We start from the raw sequence: 26,918 nt of genomic DNA on the forward strand, positions 1-26,918 counted from the left end.
GGAGCTAGAGCTGGAATGATGGGCTGGATGGAATATTGAGTGGGGAGGCTGACCCTCTCTGCCCCAGTGGTGGTGCCCAATGGCCAACTCCTCCCCTTGGAGCAGGCTTTGAAGGATCAAGATTGACCATAAAGGTTCGTTTCCTCTCCATTTTATGACAAGATTGCGTAGTTCTCATCTTGGCGGTTCCCTTCCCTAAAGTGAATGGACTTGTCAAGTAAAGAGGATGAACAAGAGTCCTGGAAAGAACAGCTTGGTTGAAGAGGAAATGATTTCCATGTCACGTGCTTCCATGCTGGGCTCCAGGCAAAGGGACTGAAAGCTTGTTGTGAGTTAGTGAGGGATAAAGTGGACACAGCAGAGCTGGCAAGAAGCTCCCCCGCTTTCTTACCAAGAAGGGATTTTTCTCACTGCTTCCAGGCCTAGACCAGATTTTTTTCTTTCTTTTTAAAATCACTATAAAGGAAAAGGAAACTAACTTTGGATGATCAGGAAAAGCTTCTCTGAGGAGATGACCATTACATCAAGATCTGAAGGAGGGGAAAAGCAAGAGAAGGGGATTCTGGGTAGTGCCCTTGGTCAGGAAAGCACTTGGCTTGCTAGAGGAACATAAAGGAAGCCAGTGTGGCTGGTGGAGCATAGCCAGCAGGAAAGAATAGTGCAAGGTGAAGTCTGAGAGATAGAGGCAACACTGGATCATCAGGGCCCTGTTTGAATATACCCAACTACTGCCCCGAAGCTGGGGTTTCCTGACTTGTTCTGGGGTCCCATTGCTGTCATTTATGTAACCATTATCGAAGTATAAACCTTCTGTGCTTTGGACTTCTAACCTACAAAGTTTTTCTCCACAGGAGGGAGATTACTTGAGATATTGCCTTTCTCTGAGAGTTAATGATCAGCTTAGAATCAATAATGCTTATCCCTTACACATAAAGTACTTGATATATTTTTAAGCATCACACACACACCAAAAATCAGTTTTCAAAAAATTTCTTTTAATAAAAAGCAGTTCCTAGAATGTTAAACCTCGCATAGATATGAGAACATGTCCTCATGTTGCAAGTAGGAAACACAGGTTAGATTTACCTGAAGTTCTAGCTGTTGTTTCATTAGAGAAGTACCTTTGAATAGAATTATAATGCAAGTGACATGTGTAATTTTTAATTGTTTAGTAGCCACATTAAAAGGATCAAGTAAAATTAATTTTAATAATATATTTCACTTAATTCAATATATGAAAAATTATCTTTTAACATACAATCAATATAAAAATTATTAATAAGATATTTTAAGTCCTTTTTCAATGGAATAAGCCATTGAAATCTGGTTTGGGTTTTACAGTCACACTAATCTCATTTTGGACTGGCCACACTTTAAGTACTCAACAGCTACAGGTGGCTACCATAATGGACCTGCAGCACTGAAGCCTCACAGAACAAGAATTGATAACTCCCTTTTTACAGATGAGAACACTGAGGCCCAGAGCTCAAATGACAGGTCACTGACCTGGTTGTGCACTTGAGCTGGGACTAGAATCTAGGTTCTTTGTCAAGTGCTCATTCACTGGATCATACTACCCTCTCCTTGGGAATAAGAAGGGGTGGGGGTAAGAGAATTACCTGAAATGAGCAACTATCTGTCCTAGAGACTGTGGTGGGACTTTAGACTCTATTTTACGCTTTGGAGTGATACCACTTCTCCCATTTTCCATATAAGGGTACAGAGGCTCCAAGTGCTTTTGCGATTAATAGTGGCAGTATGATATCAGTTCTTGAAAGAAAACGATGCTATCAATATTAAGAAGACATTGCAGAAGGCCAAAGGCTGCTGAACTTGGGCTGTTTCAAACACCACAAAGCTACCCCCAGCAATTCCCCCAGAAACTCCTCCAACCAGCTACCAGTCCCAGGAGGACTACTCTTTAGCTTGCCAAGTACCAAGGCTCCTGATCTAGTCCATCCCCCTCTTACCCCTACATCCACTGTCCCTGCTCCTGATACATACTATAAGGAGTACAAAGAAAGGACTCAGCTGTCCCGTGAGGACTGGCTGTGAACCAAGCTCCAAGGTATAGACCAGTCAATGCTATTTAAATAGCCTCTTTATGTACCAAAGACAAATCAAGTAACAGAGAGGGGGGACAAGAGGAAGCAACCACTCCTGAACTAGAAAACCTGGTCACAACCCTTGATGGTGGGCTAAGGGGTTGAGGCCAGCACGAATCTGTCTACCGCGACCATGCAAGCAGCTGTCCTAGGGCACAGCACAAATGCAACCCACAGATGTGTTTGTTGGCCAGGAAAACAATCTTAGGTGATAGAGATGAAGGCCTCTGCTCCACAGGTGAGCAAAAGGAAGCTCAGAGTCATAGTAACTCCAGAGTTCATGCTCATAAGAACCTTGCTACACGCTTCCCTACCATGTGTGAGCTCTGAGCTGGTAGAGAAAGCCAACTCTTAGAAAAGCAGAGCAGGACGAAAATACCCCCGAATCTAGTCTGTCAGCACAGAGAACTGTTTGCAGTTGGAATGAGGCCTCAGTATTTTTTTAAGTTGTAGGCTCCCTCCCTTTCTGCTACCTACGGGTGCAATTTCCAGTGCTTTCTCCAAAAGAAACATTTGGCTTTCTATAGAGAACCTCTGAGACCTCATGTGACTGAAAATGGAAGAGGGGGAAAGAGGCCCTCATCATGCCCCACCCCGAAACCTCCACAGGGAAGCTGAGGTTGGGCCCCTGTAGATCGATTTATTTTAGGAGGCGCTTGCTTCTGAAGCATTTGTTTCAGAAATTACCCCCATGCCCTGTCAATAGTAGCTTTCAACGGCTCTTCCCGGGTGGCCTTGTCTCTTTTAAATTTCATTTCCTATTGGAAAGGATAAACAGGTAACTGTTTAATGCCACTGACTGGACTCATTTAACAGAAAACCAGGACCAGCGTGAGGCTGGGGAGCCAGAATGGGATTGATGGGTGGAATAGAGCAGGTCGGTGAAGAGAAAGGCATTAAAGAATACCAAGTGACGGACTTTTATTTTATTGTTTCTCCATGTGAGGGAAATTGTCCCACTGGAGGAGGGATATGAATGCAGGGGAGACAGTGCAGTCAACTGCCATGTTGGACATGGATCCCTGGACTTGGTGTGGAGGCCTTGGTGGGAATCCTGGCACCGCCACTCACCAGCTATGCCCTTCAGCCGAGTCCTTTAACCCTCATGAGCCTCAGCTGCCTATCTGTTCTGCTGCCCACGGTAGTGTGAATTCAAATGATGCCTTCACATGCTCAGCAAGTACCTCACACCTAGTAGGAATTCACACTAGTTGGCACAGATGGCATTGGAACTCCTACCATTTAACACGTTTTCCACTACACACCAGGCACTTGGTTGGGCAATAAGAGCTGCAATGGATAAGAGAGACCTGACTTTAAAGAGATGGGCACAGAATCGATGATGTCAATACAGTCTGGTAAGGATTCTGAGCAAGACAGACATGGGGTCATATGGTACCCCATATATTAAATGTTTCGGGGCACTGTTGATGGCATGGTCAATGGGGTTGATGAAAGGATTCGTAATTATCTGCCTCTCCCTCTAGAATGCAAGGTCCACCAAAACGGGAACCCTGGTGGTCTTATTCAGCACTATGCCCATTAGAAGCACTGCGGGGAGAAGGGGGTGAGGCAATGGTTAAGGTGATGCTTAAATAAAGGAGTCAGCCAAGTGAAGAATAAGGTTAAGGACAATAAAATCAAAAGGAACTGTATGAACAAAGGCAGAGAGACTGGAAGTATAGAAGGATATACTTAGGGAATTAGAGAGCCAGGTTGTTGAAACAAAGAGTACAAAGTATGGAGTGTAGGGGTGAGGTGAGAGGACCTGGCAAGGGTAAGACCATAGAGAACCTTGTTTACCAAACTAAATATGGTGCTGGTGTGGGTGAACAGCCATGTGGGGGAGGCCAGAGTGGGTGGCTGCTGACATGGGCTGATTTAACAGGATCTGAAACGTTCACTCCAACCCTAATATACGCTTTCCTTACAAGCCTGCCAAAATACCAATGATTTTTTTTTTTGACTACCAAGCCCAAAGTAATAACTGTATTAACCAAAAACAGCTGTTACTTCTCAACTAATTAGTTTATCAGATTTGTTAGCCAGATCAATTTTCACAACCACCATGTGAGGTAGGTGCTGTTATTATCTCATCTTACAAATGAGAAGACCAAAGCACTGAGAGGTGGAGTGGCTTGCCCAAAGTCACACAGCATGCAGGTAGCAGAGTCAGGATTCAAGCTTAGTCACCTTGGCTCCAGGGTCCATTCTCTGAACTACCATATTATCTTCAATCTGTCTTCTAGTTCGCCATTTCTCTCTTCAGCTGAGTGCGGCCACCGTTTAACCCACTTGATGAATTTTTAATTTCTATAATTCTATTTTTCAATTATAGAATTTCTATTTAGTTCTTGTAAAATGTCTGCTTTTTGGTCATATTATCCTGTACTTGGCCTATGGTTTCTATTTCCTCTTTCACCAGGAAACATTTTAAACATATCTACTCTCTCAAATTGGTCTATTGCTTTTAGTTCCTAAGATATGAACTTCTCCACGTGTTTTGTCTGACTCTCACTAATGGTGGCTTTTTTTCCCTCTCTTGAACACACTATAATATTTAAAATTACTTAACATCAGGAGTTCTGTTTTGTGGTTTTGAGTTTTTAAATTTTGTTTTTGGTGGGAGACCCATACGTGCTGGGCTGTTGAGACGTTTTTTGACAATGATTTTTGGCTTTAGGCTGTCCCCTGTCAGGATCTCATAGTTTAATCAATTCCAGACCAAGTTTTTACATTATCTTCTTGGTTTGTGGCTTGTGCACCATAAGAGAAGTATACCAACCCCATACGCATGGAGAACACAGGTTGGGGTTTTGATTTCTTGTGGGTGATCCCAGTGGCCCAGGGTGGTTGATAGACTTCCATACCAGATCCTTGGCAGAATTTTCCTTAGTTCATGCTCAGGTCTGTCATTCCTCATTGATAGCCTTGGAAAGGAGTTTGTTTCCTATGGCCTCAGCTCTCATCCCTATAGGATTCTGAAACTCCAGCCCCTAAGAACCATACATACTTCCCATGTTTTCATAGGACCTTTTGTTTCATTCCTTCCCACTGAACACTGCTTGTTCTTCAGTTCGGGCACCTGGAGATTTCTCCTTTCTGCATACCAGACTGGTGATGGATTTTTTTTTTCCCTTGTGTATTTACACTAGCATCTCTCTGTGATTGGGAGGAATGTCCCTTGACAACTCAATCTGACCAGAAAGTTTTTCTTATGCCTTTAGATATCAGTCCTTCTTTCTTGGCTCTGAGTTCAAGGAGGACAGAGACCTTGGTCTGACTCATCTTTTTTTGTTTTGTTTTTTTTGGCTGCGTTGGGTCTTCGTTGCTGCACGCAGGCTTTCTCTCTAGTTGCGGCGAGCAGGGGCTACTCTTGGTTGCGGTGCGTGGGCTTCTCATTGCGGTGGCTTCTCTTGTTGCGGAGCATGGGCTCTAGGCGCATGGGCTTCAGTAGTTGTGGCATGTGGGCTCAGTAGTTGTGGCTCATGGGCTTAGTTGCTCTGCGGCATGTGGGATCTTCCCGGACCAGGGCTCGAACCCGTGTCCCCTGCATTGGCAGGTGGATTACCACTGTGCCACCAGGGAAGTCCCTGATTCATCTTTTGATCCTGAGTCTTCAGACTGTGCCCAGATCAGGGTCGGAAGCAATAAAGAATTGATCAAAATGAGTGAATAAATGAATCAATCAGCTTTCGCTTTCATTTGAAGTGGGAAGTAAAGACCACATACTAATTACCTTCTAGAGAAAGAAGACACCAAGAACCCCTGGAAAGCCATCCATGCTCTCTGGAAGGCCATGCTAAACAATCAAAGGAGTTTGGGGACTGCCTTAGTTCCACCCTTTGGCCAGTAGGTTCCACCCTTTGGCCAGTAGGTTCTACTACTAGACACTACTTTCTTGAAGGGCAACAGCTGCTAATTACAATGCTGGTCTGCTAGAAATTCAAAGTCTGGCAGGCTAGATAGTTGACTGGTGGCTCTGCTGCCTTTTTAGCACATACTGATGTCCTTCTAGAGCCGTAACTGGAACTTGATCAGTAACAGGTAGTGTGCAATGATATAATTTTTTCTGTTGGTGCTATAAGGAGCTTGCCAAGTAAGTTCACATACTTGAAAGTCCATGGCACACTGCATGGCACAGAGTAGGCACTGCTTTAACATTTAGTATGCTTTATTTCTTCTTTTCCATTAAAAAAAAAAATCCACGAATATTTGTTGAAAAACTACTGCCTCCGCAGCGTTGTGCTTGGTGCTGGAGATGGAGAGGCATAACGTGCAGTCCCTGTTTTAATCCTTAATTAGAAAAAGAATGACCAGATCAAACTGGACGATAACAAATGATCCAAAATGTCCTTTGCTTTAAGGTGAAAAGACATCTCACCTCATCCCGCCACCCTAAAATGCCCAAAGAGCATAACCAACAAAGTAAATCTTCCCATTCCTGTTTTATAAAGTAACATTCTCATTCCTCTGAGAGGAAATCTAACTCCCAGTGAATACATGAGCAGACAAAAGACAGCGGATCATAAAAGGCAATTTTTGACAATGATTTTTGAGCTCCTTTTATCACTATAATCCCAGAACCTAAAATCATGCCTGAACTAAAGTAGAAACTCAGTAAGATTGTTGAATGTATCTGTATATATATATATATATGGATGTGGCCCATCCATCTATATGACTACAGTGTGACTCACCTGTCATTCCATACATATTTATTGAGGATTTCCTATGAATGAGAGTCTCTACTAGATTTTTTAATAGAGACAGGAAAAAAAAAAAAAAAGAACAAAATAGATATCCTACCTACAAGGAACTTCCAGGTTTAAGGGCGAGATAGACAAGTATGTAAATCACCATGATATAACATAGAAAATGCTAAGAGAAGAACAGAGAAAAAGACTATGGGGGTTCCAAATACAGAAAGGTCACTTCCTGCTGAGGGATTAGATAAGACTGTGGCTAATATAGACTATATGCTCAGACTTAAAGGAGAAGTAATTTGTTGCCCTGTAGAGGGGAGAGAATGGGGACTGGCAAGGAAGGAAGGGCAGTTCAGATGGAAAGAACAGCTAAGACAAAAGTAGAGAAGCAAAAAAGCACAGGACATATACAATGAAATAGAAATCGGGCCGGAGATGCATAAAAGGGCATAAAGGGGACTAAAGAGAAATAAGCCTGAAGGGTAGGATGAGCCAATTTCAGGGATTCTGAATGTGTCCTGATTTATCTTCCAGGACATAGGATTTCTACAGAGTAGCCAGTGCTTAGCATACGGCAGGACTTAATTAATACTACAACAGACCCATAGCAGGAACCTGTCCTCCACGTGCACATAGGAAGCTGCCATCTGTACGCACAGGCAATTACAAACATTCCAAATACTCTGCCCTGAACCCTGCAAGCACATCAAATACTGACTGTAAAAGGTCACCTAGCAAACAGCTCTGATCAGTCCTGGCTCAGGCAGAATCAAATCCTCTAAATAAGATCCACTAGATGCAGTGTCAGGAAGGTCAGAAACTACCCTTTTCCACATCTTGAAGCATTTTTACCATGTGGAACATTTTAGGGGAGGAAGGGAAAGGAGAGAGAGAGAGAGAGAGAGAGAGAGAGAGAGAGAGAGAGGAAGAAAACAACAAACATTTCCAGAAATAATAGGATTCCAAGTAATTAAATGTTAAATGATCACAGTAAGCAGGGAATTTATTTTGGACCCCGCCTCCTTCTAGTGATCTAAAAAGCAGTTGATTTCAAAGACAGCCATGCCAGGAGTAAACCTGGCATTTCATGCCTCCCCTCTTCCACCTCCACCCCTACGTGTCCCCACTGTGTACCTCTGTCGAGCTCACTTGAAATGTTCCACGATGAGGTAGGCACTAAGTCAGCAGTGACTGACAACTCTGTTTCTGAAAAGACAAAGAAGGGAGGGGAAAAAGACAAGGGCAATATTAAATATAGTAACTTATGGTCTGTTAGAAGCATCACAGGAGATTTCCAAAGGCCCTGCCTTCCAAGAGAAACCACACGGTCCCACAGTTTAGTAAACTTGAATGTCTGCTCTACTTGCCTGGCAGAGGTGCCTGCATCATAGAGGCTATCCAGACAAACACACTGGAGGCCAGATTCCAAGTTGTTTTTCTTTAAAGCACAGGCTTGAAAATTAAAATACAAATATTTCATTGATGAAGAACCAAACCTACAGAAATGACCAAATACCATCCAACACAAACTCTTCCTTTTCTTGTTAGAAGACAAGTCTTAGATTAATATAGTCAATAGTCTTCCCATGAAACATGAGAACAGCATTGTTCCTGCTGCTGGCTTCATTTGTGTTCGTGAAATGATAGCATTTCTATTAATAGAGAAATCGATTTCTCTATATTGAAACCTTAAGTCAAGACAAATGAAAGCTAAGTATTTGAATATGGAGAGTCATTCGTGGTAACCCAAATTCAAAGATAATTTTCAAAACCACTATAAATTAAAGCAAACGTGCAAATCAATAGTCTAAGGGACATGATACACTATTAAAATTTTAAAACTCTTCAGTGATATACTGTAATATACAAATGATGTCTTTGTTTTTGAAAATTTAACCCATGACACCATCCTACTAGCACATTCTAATAGGATTGCACTAACCAATTGTTAGGTTACACACACGCGTGCATACACACATACACACTCACTGCATTACAGAACTTCAGTGCTAGGCAGGATCTCAGAGAGCCCAGAGGCTGGGTCGTCAGATTCGTGGCACCCATGCCATCACTTCCCCTTCCTTCAGACATCATTAGTCAATTATGGCCCTTTTTGCTTATTAAACCTGGGGTCTGCCTTACAGCCTTTTCAACACAGTACTCTAGGTAGTCACTGAAAATGGATCTGTGTCGGAATGCAAGATAAACTTTAGTAAGTGGAAGAACTGGATTCACATCCAGGTCTGCTTGACTCCACCACACACATACCTCCTGGCAGCCCATGCTGCCCAGTCCTCAAGTCTGTGAAACCTGACTTGTTTTTCACCTTACCTCTCTCTGGCTTCACCTTTTCACCTAGATAAGCACACTCTCTGCGTTTCCTTATTTACTAATGGGGACCGTCTGCCACATGGCCATAGAAGCCACAACCCGTCATCAGTGAGCTTTGCCAAGTACAGGATGTTTACCCACTGAGACCTTGCAGAGGCCACTTCTAGCTTGTCTACTGGGTCTCCAATCAACCTGCCACGTACAGCAGATACAAAAGGTTGTTTGGTTTGTGCAGGCCTCCTTGGCTTGTCACTTCCCCTGTTCAGGTGGGAAAAGAAAGCAGGTGGGAAAGAAAGTACACAAACCACACGTACCCTTCCCACCCCAAACAGCCCCAGTCACCTGCTACATCCTGAGCCAACAACAGCATAGATTCTTTTAAGGGGAACTGAAGTCAGATGGGCAGTATGGCAGGGATCTTACAGCACAGAGAATTCCAAAATATGAAGCCAAAAAGGAAAATCTGCCCAGGTAAGAAAAATGCTTAGCACAAAACCACAGTGGGAGACAGTGCTTCTGTCATCAACCACTTGTCCTCGGAATGGGTATTTCATGCAGGTGATTTCACCAGGAAGTGCTAATTGTCTACGTTTTGGAGCCCTCCATGTGTGATTCCAACTGCAACTCCACGCTGACCCCCATCCTGCTGCCACTCACTTTGGCTCTTCGAATAAAGGCCCCTTGTCGGCAGTATTTTGGACTGCTGTGGTTCCCCTTATAAAAAGGCTCATCAAGCACTCCAATACTCAGAACTTCGGGGAGCTTGGGAATAGAAGCATGGCAGCCACCGCAGCAATTCAGGCAAGGAAGCAAAGAGTGGGGAAGTGGTGGGATTAAGACGGATTTTGACAGCATTTACATTCAATATTTTCATAGCTTCATCTTACCGCTGCTCACAGCTAAATTGCCAGAAACACAGGTTTCACTTTCCAGTGTTAATTTTATAGAAAGTTAGCTACATGTCACTTGGTTTTTCTAGCCTGAATTTGAATTGCTGATTGAATATAATTTGAGACTGATGACAAATGAATGGATTCTTGGCACTGCTAACAGTTGAAATTGTTCCCCATGTGTCCCCGGACACTAATTACCACTGGGTTCTTAGGCTACAGCAAAGATAATTTCAATTCACAAGCTCATTAAGTGATTGTGATGCTTCTGAGGAATTTTGTTCTCAGACTCCAGATCTATTCCTCGAGATAACCACATGTTCAGCTTTTCAGATAAAGTGATAATAAAAACAGATAAAATAGATAAAATATCTTAAAATATGAATAATCTCCCTGAAAAATATTGTCTTCTGAGGCCACATTTTTTTGAAAGAAAGGCTGATTATTTAATGTGAAAAGTTTAATGTTAGCAGTTGAATGTAGCCCCTCACAAAAATTATGTTTAATAAGGTTCCCCCCTCACCTCCCGAAAAGCAGGCTGAATTTTAAGCAAGAAAAATTGAGCACATCTCAATTTGAGAGCCCTCGATTCCAGGGTCAGCAGCAGCTTTAGAGAGACGCGACCGCCAGTCTTGACCCTGCAGGATCTCCACTAATGGATTCAGCTCCTCTCTTATTTTCTTCACCATGGCAAAAGGATGAGATATTTAATACCAGACTAGCAGCCTCTCTGTGTGTAAAATTTATTGTGGTAATGGCAAATTTGTATGTGCCAACTGGGAGATAGTAGAATATTTAATGGAAATACACACCTACATTAAGATACTAATTTCTGCCACTTACTAATTTTGTGATCAGGACCAAGTTACTTAACATCCTTTGACCACTATTTTCTCATCTGTAAAATGGGGACAATAAAAGCCATCTCACAGGAATGTGGTAAGGACTAAATCACATTATGGACCAAAAGGGTCCTGCACCAAAAGGGTGCCCAGCATAGAGTGGATACTCAAGATCTTTCATGCCTCCCCTTCTGTCTAGCAAGGCAAATGGGCATATGCCGTGTGGACATACTCCAGTTAGCGGCTATGTCACTGTCTAGGTTTGAAATGACGCATTTGCTGTGCTTTTAGAAAGACCCTATTTTGCATGCCTTACTAATCCAAGCCAATCTTTTCATTTTGTGAGGTTTTCCTGAATCGGTCACCAGTTCTCTTAGAACATCAGTGTTTTTATGTGGTTTTATCCAATTTAAGCAAATCCAGCATGTTTGAGAAAACTCCAGCTCTTATCTTTCCTGACCTCTGCAGGAGGGCAAGACATTCTTCTCCCAAGTTGATCAATAGGAGCTATTATCTTTGCAGTTTCACTGATGAGTGACTTTTTGGCACTGATTCTGCAAACATAAGGTTTTGGTATTTAAGCCTGAACAGTGGGAGTGTCACTTGGAGGGAGGGGAAAAAATAATAAGCCTTGAATCCTCCTCATTGATAAAAGCCTGTGCTCTCCACGAGGATCACTGGTTTGTCTCAGCAGTTGGCAGGGAACAACCCCATGTTCACAGGACGCAGAAGCTCTTCCAAGAAGCCCCTGGCCATGCCACATCCTGTATTCTCATCCAGTAACAAGCTGAGGTTACACAGGCACAAACCAGCATTCTCACGAGACTGGTGGCCAGCCCAGTGGTCACAAAGGCCAAGGGTGAGGGACAAGTGGCTGCCCCAATGCCCTTCATGACCAGTGACACTGAGTCCTGCAGTGTTACATCTGAGTGGGCCGTAGAGGCCCAGGACTTATTTAGCAAACTATGTTGTTTGTTAGTGGGTTTTTTTGCTGCTTGTGAGTCAAACTTTAATAACCACTGTGGGGCGTTTTCCCCACAGAGTTAACAAATTTATAACTTTTTAAAAAGGGGTGCATGTTTTAATGTGGCAATCGTATGTGGATCCTTCTCTCCTTAGATATAAACTAGAAGTGTCATGTGATGTTATATGCAGTATTTTAATTTCTTACAAGTTCAAGTAGCTCATGACTCAAGCCTAAGGATTTCTGGAGGTGTCCTTATAGGGGACCTTGGAGGATCTGGGGGTACAGAGGACAAGGGGCCCAGGCTATAGCTCCTCCTTCAACAGGAACAACTCTACATTTCTCTGTGTTACGTATTCAGGTGTCGTGGGAAAATGCGCCGACGCTTTAAACAAAAAAATTTTAAGCCTCTTATCTGGTACAGTCTCCTCATCTGACAGATGAAGAAAGTGAGGCCCACAGCAGTCAAGTGACTTGGCCAAAATCACAGTCCTAAGATAGAGCCAGGCCTTAGAGATGGCTTAGAAATAAATGCATGCTTCAATAAAATAAATTTAAAAGAAAAGAAATAAATGCATGCTGCCTTCTCATTGCCCTTAATCTTCCTCTGTCTGTGCCCGTAAGAGATGATATGTCTCCTTAGAAGCCGAGTTCAGAGAGACGCACAGGGAATACCTAAACAGCTGACGTCAGTCACACAAAAGGGGCACACTTTCTTCTATGGTAAAATAAGGTCTCTGCTCGTGATCATCTGGGGAAAGAGGGTGGGAAGGAGGCAAGGGTGCAATGGCTTCAAGTTCTCTGGTAGGCAGCGTTACTTTAGACACAAGGATCTCAGACTTGGTTCCTTCCTCTCCCCAGCGCCTCGGTGGAGGAGAAGCCCATAGCCAGGTACGACACCTTCACCAAAAGCACCTGTTTGGGAAAGTCAGAGCCTGCTCTCCTTAGAAGGGCAGGCAGGCCACATTCCCCAACAGCGCCAGGGGTTAGTCAGCCTGGGCATTGCTCTGGCCCTGGGCTCACAATCACCCCACATCTAGGGTCCTGAATGAGGGGGCCCCTCCACTCTGGGACTCAGTTTATTTACTGAGGAGAGGGAAGTGAGAGCCTCCCTTACCCCCTGTGGGAAAATCAGGAGTGGAGAATTACTATGCTCAGTGTCTACAACGACCTAATCCTCAGTGCCCTCAGATTTGGATGTCTGATATAATCTTCAAAATAAGTTTTCAGTACAATCACCAAGAAAGAAGACAGCACAGTCCTGCAACCTTAAACTGTTCAAATACCCAATCACACCACCTACACCGCACTATGAAATGATATCTTTTTATAAAACCTATAATGACTTCGTAAGTAGCACCATTACTGTTCATGTGACAAAGCCACTAATTTGTTGAAGAGAAATTTAAAATATACCAAAATTTGTGGTATTATTCATATTTTTATACAGAGAGAATTGCAAAAAAAACAAAATCTGTCCGGGTTTTCCCAATGTCTGAGAGGATAACACTCAGAGATCTTCTCAACAATTCCCTAAGGCAGGTACCATTATTAACTCCATTCTAAGATTGGACAGCCTGAGGCAGAGATATTAAGGCACTTGCCTACTCAGCTTGTTGGCGGGGATGGGAATTATGGTCAAACCCAGGAGGTCTGACAGCAGAGCCAGTGTCTCCAATTGTGCCAAAATGGGAGTGGGAGGGAGGCAATGCCAAAAGACGTACCCACTGCTCTCCAGCTTAAGCCCCCTTCAGCCCCAGAGGACCCCAGTGAACCCTAAGTTCAGCAAAACATCGCTCGAGAACCAGTACCAGAGGCCACACTCCTCTCCCATCAATGCTTGGTTCCCTAATTCTAAAACCCCCAAAAGATGGTGAGAGACACAAAGGGAGGAGAGGAAATACTTCTTGAAACACACTTAAATGTCTTTTTTCCTTTGGAAATATTATTTCCTTCTTTAAATCTGTTGAATTAATATTATGGATCATACACAGTTCTTGTATTTAAAGGAATTATGTTACACAAAGCACCTAATGACACATATCTTCTTTAAGCATATAATGACACATATCTTCTTTAAAATGAATAGAAATATTCTTGAAAACTATCTTACTTAAAAGCCACCATAGTTGGGCTCCTTACCATGGAACTCTGGAGATTCACTCACTCATTTACCCATTCATTCATTCAATACACGTGTATATTAGCACTTTCTATGCATAAAAACTGGGATGAAGAAGCTTGACCTGATCGCTCACATTTTTTGAGAACTTACAGTCTAGTGGGAGAGGAGTACAGGAACACAATTATAAACAGTGTCCCAAGGCAACTACAGAAATGGACAGAAATGGTCTCCCCTTCCCACAAGTCATTCCTCCCATCTCGCCCCAATCAGGCTACCAACACCAAGAGTATTGAATAAAATACCACAAGAAAAGAATATAATGCATAGCTGAGACTGAAAGAAAAGGACACTCTCAGGTGTCAGAAAGGAAGAGAACAGTAAGTAGAAGCTGATGCGGAAGATACCTGTAAATACAGGTCCTCCAGGCTGGGGGCTGAAATAGCAACGGTCACTGGAAAACCAACATGTGGCCAGAGGGAGATCTGGGTTCTTGCCTAAAGCCTTTATGAGAGCCTGGGAGAGCTCCCCCATCTGTGGGAAAGGGCTGGAAATACTTCCCCCAAAGTCCAGAGAAGCTGCTAGAACCCTTGAGTCCACCCAGGACATGGGTAGGGTGGGGGGAAACGTCCCCACAAAAAATCAAAAGGGTATGTAAAGACCAGAGACGTCGCATGTGCCCTTCCCCCAGTTTCTCTCCAATTAAGCTTATGTAATTACGGTATTAAAACCTGGAATTCAACACTGTTATAATGTATGTGTACAGTTTTCTGTCATTTCATTACAGGTGTAGATTCGTATAACCATCACTGCAATCAAGATGAAGAACTATGTCATCACCACAAAGATATCCCTCATACTACCCCTTTAGAGTCACACCCATCCCTCTCCTCCAAACCGTTCCTAACCCCTGGCAACCACTAATCTGTTCTCCATCTCTATAATTTTGTTGTTTCAAGAATGTGATATAAATGAACTCATACAATGCCCTTGAGATCCACCCAATTTGTTGTGTGTATCAATGGCGTGTTCTTTCTTACTGCTGAGTAGTATTCCATAGTATAGACGTACTATCACACTGAAACCATTCACCTCAGACATTTGGTTGTTTCCATTCTCTGTGTATTAAAAATAAAACTGTTTTAAATGCACTCATAGCCTTTTTTTTTTTTTTTTTTTTTTTTTTTTTTGCGGTACGCAGGCCTCTCACTTTTGTGCCCTCTCCCATTGTGGAGCACAGGCTCCAGACGCGCAGGCCCCGCTGCCATGGCTCATGGGCCTAGCCGCTGCGCGGCATGTGGGATCTTCCCGGAGCGGGGCACGAACTCGTGTCCCCTGCGTCAGCGGGCAGACTCTCAACCACTGCGCCACCAGGGAAGCCCAACTCACAGCCTTTTGTGCTAAATAAATTCTTTATTTCACTAAGAGGGAAGCTGGATCTAGAAGGAAGGGGCAATAACGCAAGGAAGCAACAATAATCAAACAAGTTAGAAAATATGTTAAATAAGCCTTGACTCTAAACTTAAATCTGTGATAAGAGGTACAACAGAAGTAAACAGAAGGTTCCAAGGCAGCACTGAGGAAGAGTACAACATCCAGTTTGGAGAGGGGAAACCTAAAGGATCAGAGAGTGGGAAAGACTGCTCCAATCTGAGAGGAGGCCTGTGTATTAGAAATACTACGGTACACTAAGGGAAGTGCACATAAATCAATAATGGTCATACTCAACTATACAGGAGCAGCTTTTTCCAAGAGGGAAACTAATAGTAATTTCAAAATCCAGGGACTTCTAGTTTTTTTGGTTTTTTTCCCCCCCCTTAAAGAGAAAAGGAAACACCTCAGCTAATTACTGGGGAGGAATGATCTTCTTAGGGTCAGTGCAAAGTCCTAAGAGAAATTTCCAGATGACTCTAACCTTGATCTTCCCCAAGGAGAAGTTCAAATGAATGGACCCAAAGTTAGCTCCCTCATTCATCCACGGATGCTTAGTGCAACAAAACAACTAGTTTATTTCTGGCTTCAGAATAAGTTGGCAAAGACAGAGTAAAGAAAGGAGAAAGCCTGCTGAAAAATGCTTAGCCCAGAAATTGGTCTTATCTCCCTACAGGGGTTTTATTTCATTTCCTTTCGGGTGCTGCAGACACTTCAGATTTCCAATGACATCAACAAACTTCCCTCTTTTCTTCTGGTTTCCACTTGACTGATCTTTCTTATATGATTTTCCCCTCAAAAGTGCCTCCTGGCAATTTTTCCTTCTTACTCATCCTGCTGCGTCGTTTGTCTTTATGTTCTGGGGTTTGCCATTTAGTTTCCCCCTTTGTATGGCCCACGCACACTTTCATATTCTATAATCCATTTTGCAATAAAGGTCTATTACTCTGTAATTGCCCCTGGTCAATTCAAAGTCACCTGCCTCTCAAAAGAAACACGAGATCCAAAAAAGATGCTTTCCTCGCTGCAGTTCAATGACAGCTGAGAGTTTATTCTTGAGTCTTGCAAAACAAATGAAGCCTTGGTTAAGTCCTATATACAGTGGGAAGGAAGTTAAGGTGTGTTGGGTGCTTCCTAAAGCCATAGTGTATTAGTATACAGTTTGGAAAACTAGATGGCCAAAAAGGATTTCTTTAAAAACTCCTTACTTTCACCTGGATTTTAATGTGATCATATTCACTTGTTTGTTCATTAATTCATCCATCCATCCATTCATTCAACAAATATTTATGAAGTACTTACTCTGTTCCAGACTAGCTAAGTGCTAGCTAGGTGCTGGGATATACTAGTGAACAAAAGACCATTCCTTACTTCATGGAACTCACTGTGTGGTAGGGACACAGAGAAGTAAATAAAGAATTAAAGTACAGTATAATAAATGCTGTGTATGGGGTGGAGGCTGGGGAGGTGGGGAGGTAAAGGGACTCAGCACAGTCTCGGAAGATCCTGTCCTGGCCGAAGATTTTGGTGATGAAATTCATGTGGTTTATGGAGAGCCACATGCTTAGATAGGCAAGAGGAGCCCGAATAATCTAATTTTTTTCTTTGAATAGAACAGAATTTATTTCTGCAAAAAGTGAACAAAGACTGAGACCTCTACAGTGGGTATGGCTTCGCTCGCCGTAATCACATAACCGCCCTTACCTGCAGAGCTTGGCTACTAAAATGAGTCTTCTACTAGAAACAGGGAATGTCTCTCCCAGCTTGAGTGATTTAGCTCCAGCCCTGTATACTTCCTAAATTGATTCTTCGACCAGGACTGGATCTTTTGTGCCTTTGTCTCCTTAGCAACATATATATCTGCTGGGAATGGAGGGTTAGTGTAACCTGTCTAAGAGTTTCTAAGTTCCTTTTACCTTTCTAATTTACACTTGGCTCTGGAATGAGAGAAAATAACTGTCCATTCAACACAATACTACGCATGAGCTAAATGACTTCTGCTCTAGCCAGATCAGTGAAAAAATGGAATATATCAAACAAAATATTTGATGCACAAATTTCATCTCCTTGAAATAGCGTAATACTGACATCAATAAAATTTTTCTCGTGTTTGAACCTCAAATAGGATACCTCTGTTTCCTACTTCAAGCTATGTTTAAATCACAGCAAAACAACTGCAGTTCAATAGGAAAATATAATAAATCTGCTAACTCAGTGGTATTCCGTTTCTACTGAAAAGACAGAAAGACTAGAATTACTCTAATTTTCTACTTTACAGTTTGCACTCAATGCTATGGTCCACATATTCTTTGGCCATCAGTGAGTAAGGGTTCTTCCTTTCACTCTGCTTGCATAGTAAACTTCTTGAGGGAAAGGATCATGTCTTGTGCTTCCTTTGTGTCCTGCCTGGTTCCTACACGATCCTGGAACATGCTAGATGAGAAGCAGCATAGCAGAGGGATGAAAGGGTCAAAGTGAATTTAGAATCAGACATGTTCAAATCCTGGGTCTGTCACATACTAGCTTATGACCTCGGACAAATTACTTCATACCTCTAAACCTCAGCTCCTCATTCATAAAATGGGAACAATAGTAATGAGCTTGTAGGACTGCAGTGAGGATTACTAGAAAAATATTTGAAGATGGGTACAGTGCCCAGCAAAGTAGCAGCTATAACTAATTGGTAAAGACTTTTTTACTTACTATAGATACAACTTCAGGGGTATTTAATGCAGTGATTCCCAAACCCAGCTGGGGAGTATGTTAGACAAATACAGATCCTTGGAGCCCCTATCCCTAAACTACCAACTCTCCCGAGGTGGGTCTTATATAACTAGCCTAGTACTGGTTCTCTACAACCCACTAGTTTAGGGAAACTCATATAATGATATGCCTGCCAAAAAACCCAAACAACACAAAAAGCTTTAAATGAACTGAGAAGTTTAATGTAATTTAAGAATCTAGGGGAGAGGGAGTTGGCAGACTAAAACTTAACTCTTGTTTTTGTCATAAAATCCCAAAGCAGCCAGCAATCTCAATATTGAGACAGCCCAGTGAATACTAACCAAGGGCAAAATTGATACCACTTGAATATCTTTCAAAGCGAAGTATTTATGTTTAACTAGAAGGTCCTCTTAATTGGTTGACCAACAATTTAGTCAATTAGACTCTTAGGAGGAAAATTCTCATCCTGTAAAGAGCAGGGCAGTTTTGTCTCCACCAGTATCTCCATTACATAGGATCTCAGTGGCTGGGAATTTTATGTTTGTGGAGCTCTCCACCCAATGGGCAAATTGGGCACACTCTAAAAATATGTAGTCCTCCTACTTTAGGCAGGACTCCCTACAAGGAGGGAGAAACAAAACCCTTTTCAGCTTTGAGTCTCAGCCACTTAAAGCATTTACAAAGAGAAGGCCACTTTGGATGCAGTTGAAAAAGCTATTAAGATTCCAAGCACCTCACAGTAATACAAGTACCTTGTATTTAGGTAGCACTTTTCCTTTCAAGAAAGCCTGTACACAGAACAGACATTAGCTCATGACTCCACATGTGAAGGATCAAGGCCTGAGATAATCATACCCTGGTTGGAATTGAAGAAACCCAGATTCAGCCAGAGGACTTGCCTAAAGTCCCCTGGCGTGTCATGAAGTGCCAGGAGAATGTAAGCACCGTCTTCCCTCACCCAAACCTGGCTCCACACAGGCTCTCTGTTACACCGCTGGTGAAATCTCTTTTCCAGTATTAAGGTTTGTTTTTTTTCTAAGCCCCTCTAGCACACTGTTAATTCAATCATTTCAAAGTTCCAAAGAGTGTGGAGCAAACATTTTTTTAAACTATTTTCAGAAAAAAATCTATTGAAAGTATGATTTGTATTTTCTGCCTGTCCCTGGAAACCAAGTGTTTAAGTTAATGAGATTGAGGGACGCCTGGGTTAGCGGAAATTATCTTAATCAGAGAGGTAAATTTAGGAGGATTACTATTATCCCGCAAGATAGTAAGATGATTTTGCTCCAGCCATGTTAGCCTACGCGTGTAGGATCCAGATGGCTGGCAATTTTCAAATACTTAATTTGCCTCAAATTGCTCCAGTTTAAAATGCTTTGCCCGTCTGGACTGGGTTTCCTGCACCATGTCATTATTGATAGCCTGGGAGATCAATAATTAAAATTAAATAGAGGGAAACATTAAGCAGAGCATAAGCTGGGGCCAGAATCCCTTCCCAGAGCCTCTTGGTTTAATCTCTCCCTCTTCTGAGATCCCATAGTGTTTTATCAATTCCTCCCTTACAACACTTTACAACTGTAAGGTGACCTACAATTGCTTCAGTGTCCTTGACTAAAATTGCACACTTCTCAAGGCTGGAGATGACGTCTGACTTATTTACCTCTACATTACGCACAGCAGCAGCTGTCGAATTGTATACATAGTAGGCACTCAACAAATGTTTTCTGAATGTATAGGTGATATAATAGCTGCACTCTCCATATTTTACCACATTTATTTGTATAAGGTAGTGGGGTAGATTGCAAGATGCCACAATTCATTCCTCCCTGTTCCCACAACTTTTTGCAGCTTTTCCCATGAAGAGATACAGTCTACTTCCCCAACTTGAATCTGGTCTGGCCTTTGTGACTTGCTTTGGCTAACAAAATGTGCTGAGACCAGCTTGGCCTGGTCCAGACCAAAGAACCACACAGCCAACACACTGACTCACGAGGTAAATAAATGTTTATTGTTTCTGGTCACCAAATTTTGGGGTGGTGTGTTATGTGCATTATTTGTGGGTAACAGATACCCATTTATAGATGAGAACACTAAGGCTCAATGAGGTTAGGAACTAGCCTAATGCCATAGAGTGAAAAGGCCAGGATTTGAATCCAGTCTTTCCGTTTCCAAAGCCCACAGTCTTTCCACTAAATAAACTGACCAAATCTGAAATATTCTTGGGCATTCAGAAATAAGTTTGAGAAACTAAAGGCAAGAGACGAATGTGGGAGGAGCTTCCTTTCCTTGCTGTGAAGCAGGATGGAGAACCGCCCACCAGAGTGAGCTACCTCTGTCAGACAGGGTCCCGTGTGCGCAGCTCATCTGATCCGATTAAAGAGATGCAAAAGTACAGGATCCTTTTACACAATGATCTGGAAGGAATGATATTCACGCATCCATAAACACAGACTCAACTTATAGCGATTGCTATTCAAAGCTGGTGATTTGGTCATTCCCTCTTGCAATATACTTTTTCTTCATCCTCTTATCAGAAAGAAAAGTAATTTTGCACGTAGTAAATTTTGTGACTATTCTCTTCCACCATCGATCTGCCGTGTCTGTTTCAGTTTTCAAATCTGATGGAAACTGTTTGAGTCGGTTCCCAGGTGCCAACATCTGCATCTGAAATGTAGTTCGACCTGCAGCCTTTAAACAGCCTGGGTATTTGTGGCTGCAGGCATGGGAACTTTTCACAACAATGCAAGAGCATGCTTTGGATTTGCCAAAGAGCCTCTCTTAGGTGAAAAGGGAGGGTCCTTCCTTCTCCCAGAGCCGACAAGCAGCAGCATTTCAGGAGGACTTTCTAATCACCAGCAATGAACAGGAACGACCAGTGCTACTGTGCACATGATGGATGGGGTGGCCTGTTCGCTCATGTGTGTCACCTACCACGATGGGCTCCTTGATCTCTGGCTGATAAGAGAACATTCTTAACAGCTGCTTTGCTCAGAAAAGGTGTATACTTCCCCTGTATGGAATGTGGGTGTCCATTTTCAGTCAGGGATGACCAAGGTATTTGGGAGAATTTGTTGCAGCTGGTGGAACAGCTTGGGAGAAGGAAGTAAGCTGACGGGTCCTGTTTCACTGCCTCCCCCTTGAGGTCACAGTTGAGGTTCCATGGCTGTGACATCGGCCACCAGAAGTCCTCCCTCTTCTGTAGGCCTTCCCCATAAGTCCTTCCTGCTGCCCTTGTTTTTCCTCACCTGCTGCCTCAAGGTCCCCATCAAGCAAGTGTAGCCTCAGCACATAGGATTATTTTATTTAGCAATCTTGAGTAAAAAAGGTTTTCCAAAGTTTGACACAAAATCTAAAAGCCATAAAAAGATGATATATTTGATTGCATTAAAAATTCTACAAGGAAAAAAAGCAGAAACTGGGAAGAAAAAATTATTGCAACTCAAAAGGCAAAGGCTAACTGCCACAATATAGTAAGCAAAGCCTCCTACAAATAAGCAAGGAAGAAAAACAAGAATGCAATAGATAAGTGGGCAAAGGGAATAAATGGACAATTTTTTTTTTTTTTTTTTTTTTTTTTTGCGGTACACGGGCCTCTCACTGTTGTGGCCCCTCCCGCTGCGCAGCACAGGCTCCGGACGCGCAGGCTCAGTGGCCATGGCTCACGGGCCCAGCTGCTCCGCGGCATGTGGGGTCTTCCCGGACCGGAGCACGAACCCGTGTCCCCTGCATCGACAGACGGACTCGCAACCACTGCGCCACCAGGGAAGCCCTAGACAATTTATAAATAAGGAAACGTGGTTCTTAAACACATGAAACCATACTAAGCTCACTGATAATATAAAAAATGCAAATTAAAATGTCAATGTGATGTCATTTCCCTCCAATCAGATTAGGAATTTAAAAAGAGCTTGATATCTCTCTATATTAAGAGGGATATGAAGAAACAGGGACCCTTATATTGATAGGTATGAACGTAAACTGGTACAACTTGGCAATATCTATGAAAAGTTTAAATACAAATACCCTGTCAATAGCAATTCCACTTTTAGGAATTTATCTTACAGATGTCCTCAAACATGTATGAAATGCTACTTACACAAGATTCTCAATGTAGTATTGTTTATAACAGAAAAAGATTGGAAACAACCTACTTGTCCAGCTACAGGGTTACTGGTAAAATAAATTATGGCCTATCCAAAATTTGCAATGGAACACAATGCACCTGTTGAAAAGAATAAAGAAGCTCTGTATGTACTGATTTGGAAAGAAATCACCAAAATATATCCTTAAGTTATATTAAAAAAGGAAGGTACTGATTGTGTATATAGAAAAATATCATTTGTATAAAAAGAAAAAAATGCTTGTGCTTTTATATTTGTGGATATATGCAATATATATAAAAGTTACAATGTTAAAATACAAGGTCAGGGAAATTGGATCACACTGAGCAGCCATCATCTTTTACATTCTCCTTTCCTATTGTCATACCATGTTCTCCACACTGGAATGGGAACTGTGAGAGGTAGAGTTAGTGAAGCGAGACAAGTGATCCAGAGGAGAGAAGGGTCATCACATTTCATGACAACCGTGTTGATGATGGTGGACTGACTTCCTTAATATGCTTAGATGTTAACAGCTACCAATAGGGTGTTCCTTTTATGTGCAAAGATACTTCTAAGCCTTCCTTTCTTTACCTTAAAGAAACTCAACAGCATTAATTCGTGATGTCTGCCAACATCTTCAGGTAGTAGATTTCAATGGATATAGCAACTAAATCACAAACAAAGCAACGAAAGTAAAATCTGCTGCACTGGATACACAACCCAAATTAGATGTGGGAAAAAATGGTGACCAAAAGGGTGAAGAAGAGCTGTTTCTCCCTGCTGTTCACTGGTGATTGGCGGATACACTGCCAGGTGTGGAATGCCTGTGTTGGGATGCTCATCACCAGGCATGGATGACATCATTCCAAATGCATATATGGCAAACAGGCTAACTAAGAAGTGACCACATGGATGCGACTTTGCAAAATAAGACCTTATTTAGCTGCATGTCAGCAATCTGGCAACCCCAAATATTTGAAAAATAGCCATAACTACAGATAAATATTTTTTTTAATGTTTTGAGTGGTTAAAGTAGAATTTATAAAACCTATACCATAAAGCTCATGTGTGTCCATTGTAAGTGAATCTACTAGTCCTATACCAAAGTCAGGGTTTTTAGTTTACACAGTTTTAACATGCCTTTCAACTAGAATAGTGCCTTATGTTGGGAATATTCTGGGTACTCTATTAAAATGCCAAGAAAGTGAGTCGTTCTCCCTTCCCCTTCACTGTTTTTGTTTTTATAGAAAGGAAGAGACTCTGGCTTTTAGCTTTTTAAAATATAAATAAATGGCATGTGCTTGGGAGGATGAGGAATTAGGTTTTCAAACACACAGCTGAGTTTCTGAGAGAGAATGCCATTCAACTGTTTTATCCTCTGTAAAAATACAATTTCCCTTCTCTTGAAAAGGGGTTTAGAATTTTGTCTGTAAGTGTATAAAGGTTCGAAATAAAACTGAAAAGTCTTCTTGTATGGCAAAGAGCTCATAATGAAAAGATATTTAGATGAGTTAGGCCTGTAAATCAGAAATACGCAGGATATATCTGACTATTCAGGAACTTTCAAAAACAGCACCAGTATTTCCAAGGCACTCCAATCATCCTCCCAAGGGCAAATTTGGAAACTGACAATTTAGCTGGGCATTGGAGAGTCAGTGCATTACAGAACACGGTGGGGTGGGGTAAGCAAGCCTTCTCTAGGCTTTCATGTTTGAAGACCCAAGTTCAAAGTGCTTCTTGGAGTTTCAGCCAAAATATCCTCCCACCCCAGACTTCTCTTCCTGAGCAAGTCTTTGGGTTTTCAGCTTAATAACAAAAAGGCCTATACTTCAGTCCATGCCCTCAATGGATCCTTTGACTGTGTCAGAAGACACAGCTCCATATCTAAGAGTACAACTAAATTTTATTTCAAAAGTACAGCCCGGGTACCCTCTGGGTGCTCGTGTGACCATGAAGAAGGTATATGGAAGCAGGGACTACCTGCTCCCTCTTAAGGAGCTGACAGCCAGGAGAGGAAAAACAAATGGGGAATATGTGAAACGATGCAAGACTGATCCTAAACTGAATAAAAGTAAGTGCTGCAGGGCTTCCCTGGTGGCGCAGTGGTTGAGAGTCTGCCTGCCAATGCAGGGGACATGGGTTCGAGCCCTGGTCTGGGAAGATCCCACATGCTGCGGAGCAACTGGGCCCATGAGCCACAATTACTGAGCCTGCGCGTCTGGAGCCTGTGCTCTGCAACAACAGAGGCCGCGATAGTGAGAGGCCTGCACACCGCAATGAAGAGGGGCCCCCGCTTGCCACAACTAGAGAAAGCCCATGCACAGAAACGAAGACCCAACACAGCCATAAATAAATAAATAAATACATTAAAAAAAAAAAAAGTAAGTGCTACAGACCTCAGGCATTCTGAGCAATGAAGAAGAAATGCTGAGAAGGAATGCGGGGTAGCTTAATCTATTGAACTGATTCGTCAGTATCCACAGACCCATCCTTCCATGTGGACATCACTGTTAGGGAATAAACTCAAAAGAATGGGGGGTGATGAAATTTCTAGTCACTCTATTCTACCAGATAAACTGTGGTCCAGAATTGGTTGAGACACATGATGAGAGATCTAGAAACCACATCACTTACGAAACAGTAGAAGAAACCCAGAATGCTTGGCCAAAGCAGACTAGTGAATGACTGATGACTGTTTTCAAATATCAGAGAAGGGATACATAAAGGAAGATATGATCTATTCTGTAAGGCTATAAAGAGCAGAATCAGGACCAATGGATTGAAGGCAACCATTATAAAAGTTACAGAAGTTACACCAAAGTAGGTTTTAACTGAAAATAAAGAAGATAATCTAACAGTCAGAGTGGCCCCAAAATAGAATGAACTAATCAACGGCCACCAAAAACCCAAAAGCAAACATTCACTGATAGTCTACTATTTTCAGACACTGAAAAATGTTTTAAATGAATTGCCTCATTTTCTCCTCATAATTTTATAAGGTTATTATCATCTCCATTACTATTCATATTTCACAAAAAAATAGAATAAAAAAATAAATAAGAGAGATTAAATAATTTGTCCAAACTCACACAACAAGTATGTGGCTGAGGCAGGTTTCAAAGCCAAAGTCCAAGCTATTACAATTATATTATATCGTTTAAAAAGGAGTTAAAAAATCAGAAAATAACAAGTGTTGGTGAGAATGTAGAGAAATTGGAACCCTTGTGCATTGTTAGTGGGAATGTAAAATGGTCCAGTTGTTGTGGAAAATGGTATGGCATTTCCTCAAAAAATTAAACATAGAATTACCATATGATCCAGAAATTCTATTTCTGGGTATATACCCAAAAGAATTGAAAGCAAGAACTTAAACATATATTCTGGAACTAGATTGTGGTAATGGTTGCACAACATCATGAATGTACTAAATGTCACTGAATTGTACACTTAATGATTAATTTTATGTTATGTGTATTTTACCACAATCAAAAAAAGAAAAGAACTGAAACATGTATTTGTACACACATGTTCATAGCAGCATTATTCACAATAGCTAAAAGGTGGATGCAACCCAAGTGCCCATCTTCAGATGAATGGATAAATAAAATGTGGTACATATATACCATGGAATATTATTAAACCTTAAAAAGGAAGGAGGGCTTCCCTGGTGGCGCAGTGGTTCACCTGCCGATGCAGGGGACACGGGTTCGTGTCCCGGTCCGGGAAGATCCCACACGCCACGGAAAGGCTGGGCCCGTGAGCCATGGCCGCTGAGCCTGTGCGTCCAGAGCCTATGGTCCGCAACGGGAGAGGCCACAACAGGGAGAGGCCAGCGTACCGCAAAAAAAAAAGAAAAAAAAAAAAAAAGGAAGGAAATTCTGACACATACTACAACATGGGTGAACTCTGAAGTCATCATGCTAAGTAAAACAAGCCAGACCACAAAGGACAAATACTGTATGATTCCAATTACATGAAGTACCTAGAGCAGTCAAATTCATGGAGACAGAAAGTAGAATGGTGGTTGCCACAGGCTGAGGGGTGGAAGGGATAGAGCATTCTTGTTTAATGGGTACAGAGTTTCAGTGTGGAAAGATGAAAAAGTTCTGCAGATGAAGGGTGGTGATGGTCACCAAACAAGTGAATTTAACGCCACTGAACTGTACACATAAGGATGGTTAAAATGGCTAATTTTGTGTTATGTATATTTAACCACAATATGTTTTTAAAAGGAGTGAGATGTTCATGGCTAGAAGTGTTCAAGTGGAGACAAGATGTCCATATGTCAGAGATGCTGAGGAAGGGATTATTATTCCAGGAAGGGGCTGGGTTAAGAGAACTCTGAGATTCCTTCCAACTCTAAAATTCTCTGACAAGATAAGCACTTCATCAATGACAGAAGTAAAAACCTGTTTTATTTTTCCCCCAAAAGACAGACTACTTTTTATCCTGGAGCTTCCCAGCCTGGACCCTGAGACAGCTGGGTCCTAGAGTTGGTTTACAATCAGATTCTCTCATTTTCGTAAAGCATATTACCAGCAAACCATTTCCAGCTCCATTTTAATGAGGACCAGTTTGTTATTTTTTTGGAAACCCCTGACTTCCATTGTTATAGAAAAGATACAAGAAAAGAAAACCTAGGTCTTGCAGTTCAAGAATTAATGAAGGCCCTGAAACAATTACGCCTTAAATATACAAGG

The 26,918-nt window shown here is 42.1% G+C and overlaps 1 protein-coding gene across 1 annotated transcript in view; it reads right to left on the reverse strand.

The window, feature by feature from the left end:
• ROR1 (receptor tyrosine kinase like orphan receptor 1) overlaps window positions 1–26,918 on the reverse strand; it is a 406,932-nt gene that overhangs the window by 161,867 nt on the left and 218,147 nt on the right. Inside the window, exon 2 of the mRNA XM_029228950.1 lies at window positions 7,946–8,017. Coding sequence (XP_029084783.1) covers window positions 7,946–8,017 — 72 coding nt within the window. The remainder of the gene's footprint in view (window positions 1–7,945; window positions 8,018–26,918) is intronic.

Source organism: Monodon monoceros, unplaced genomic scaffold (genome assembly GCF_005190385.1).
Source record: "Monodon monoceros isolate NGI ecotype Baffin Bay Population unplaced genomic scaffold, NGI_Narwhal_1 Super_Scaffold_18, whole genome shotgun sequence".
Lineage (NCBI taxonomy): Eukaryota > Metazoa > Chordata > Mammalia > Artiodactyla > Monodontidae > Monodon > Monodon monoceros.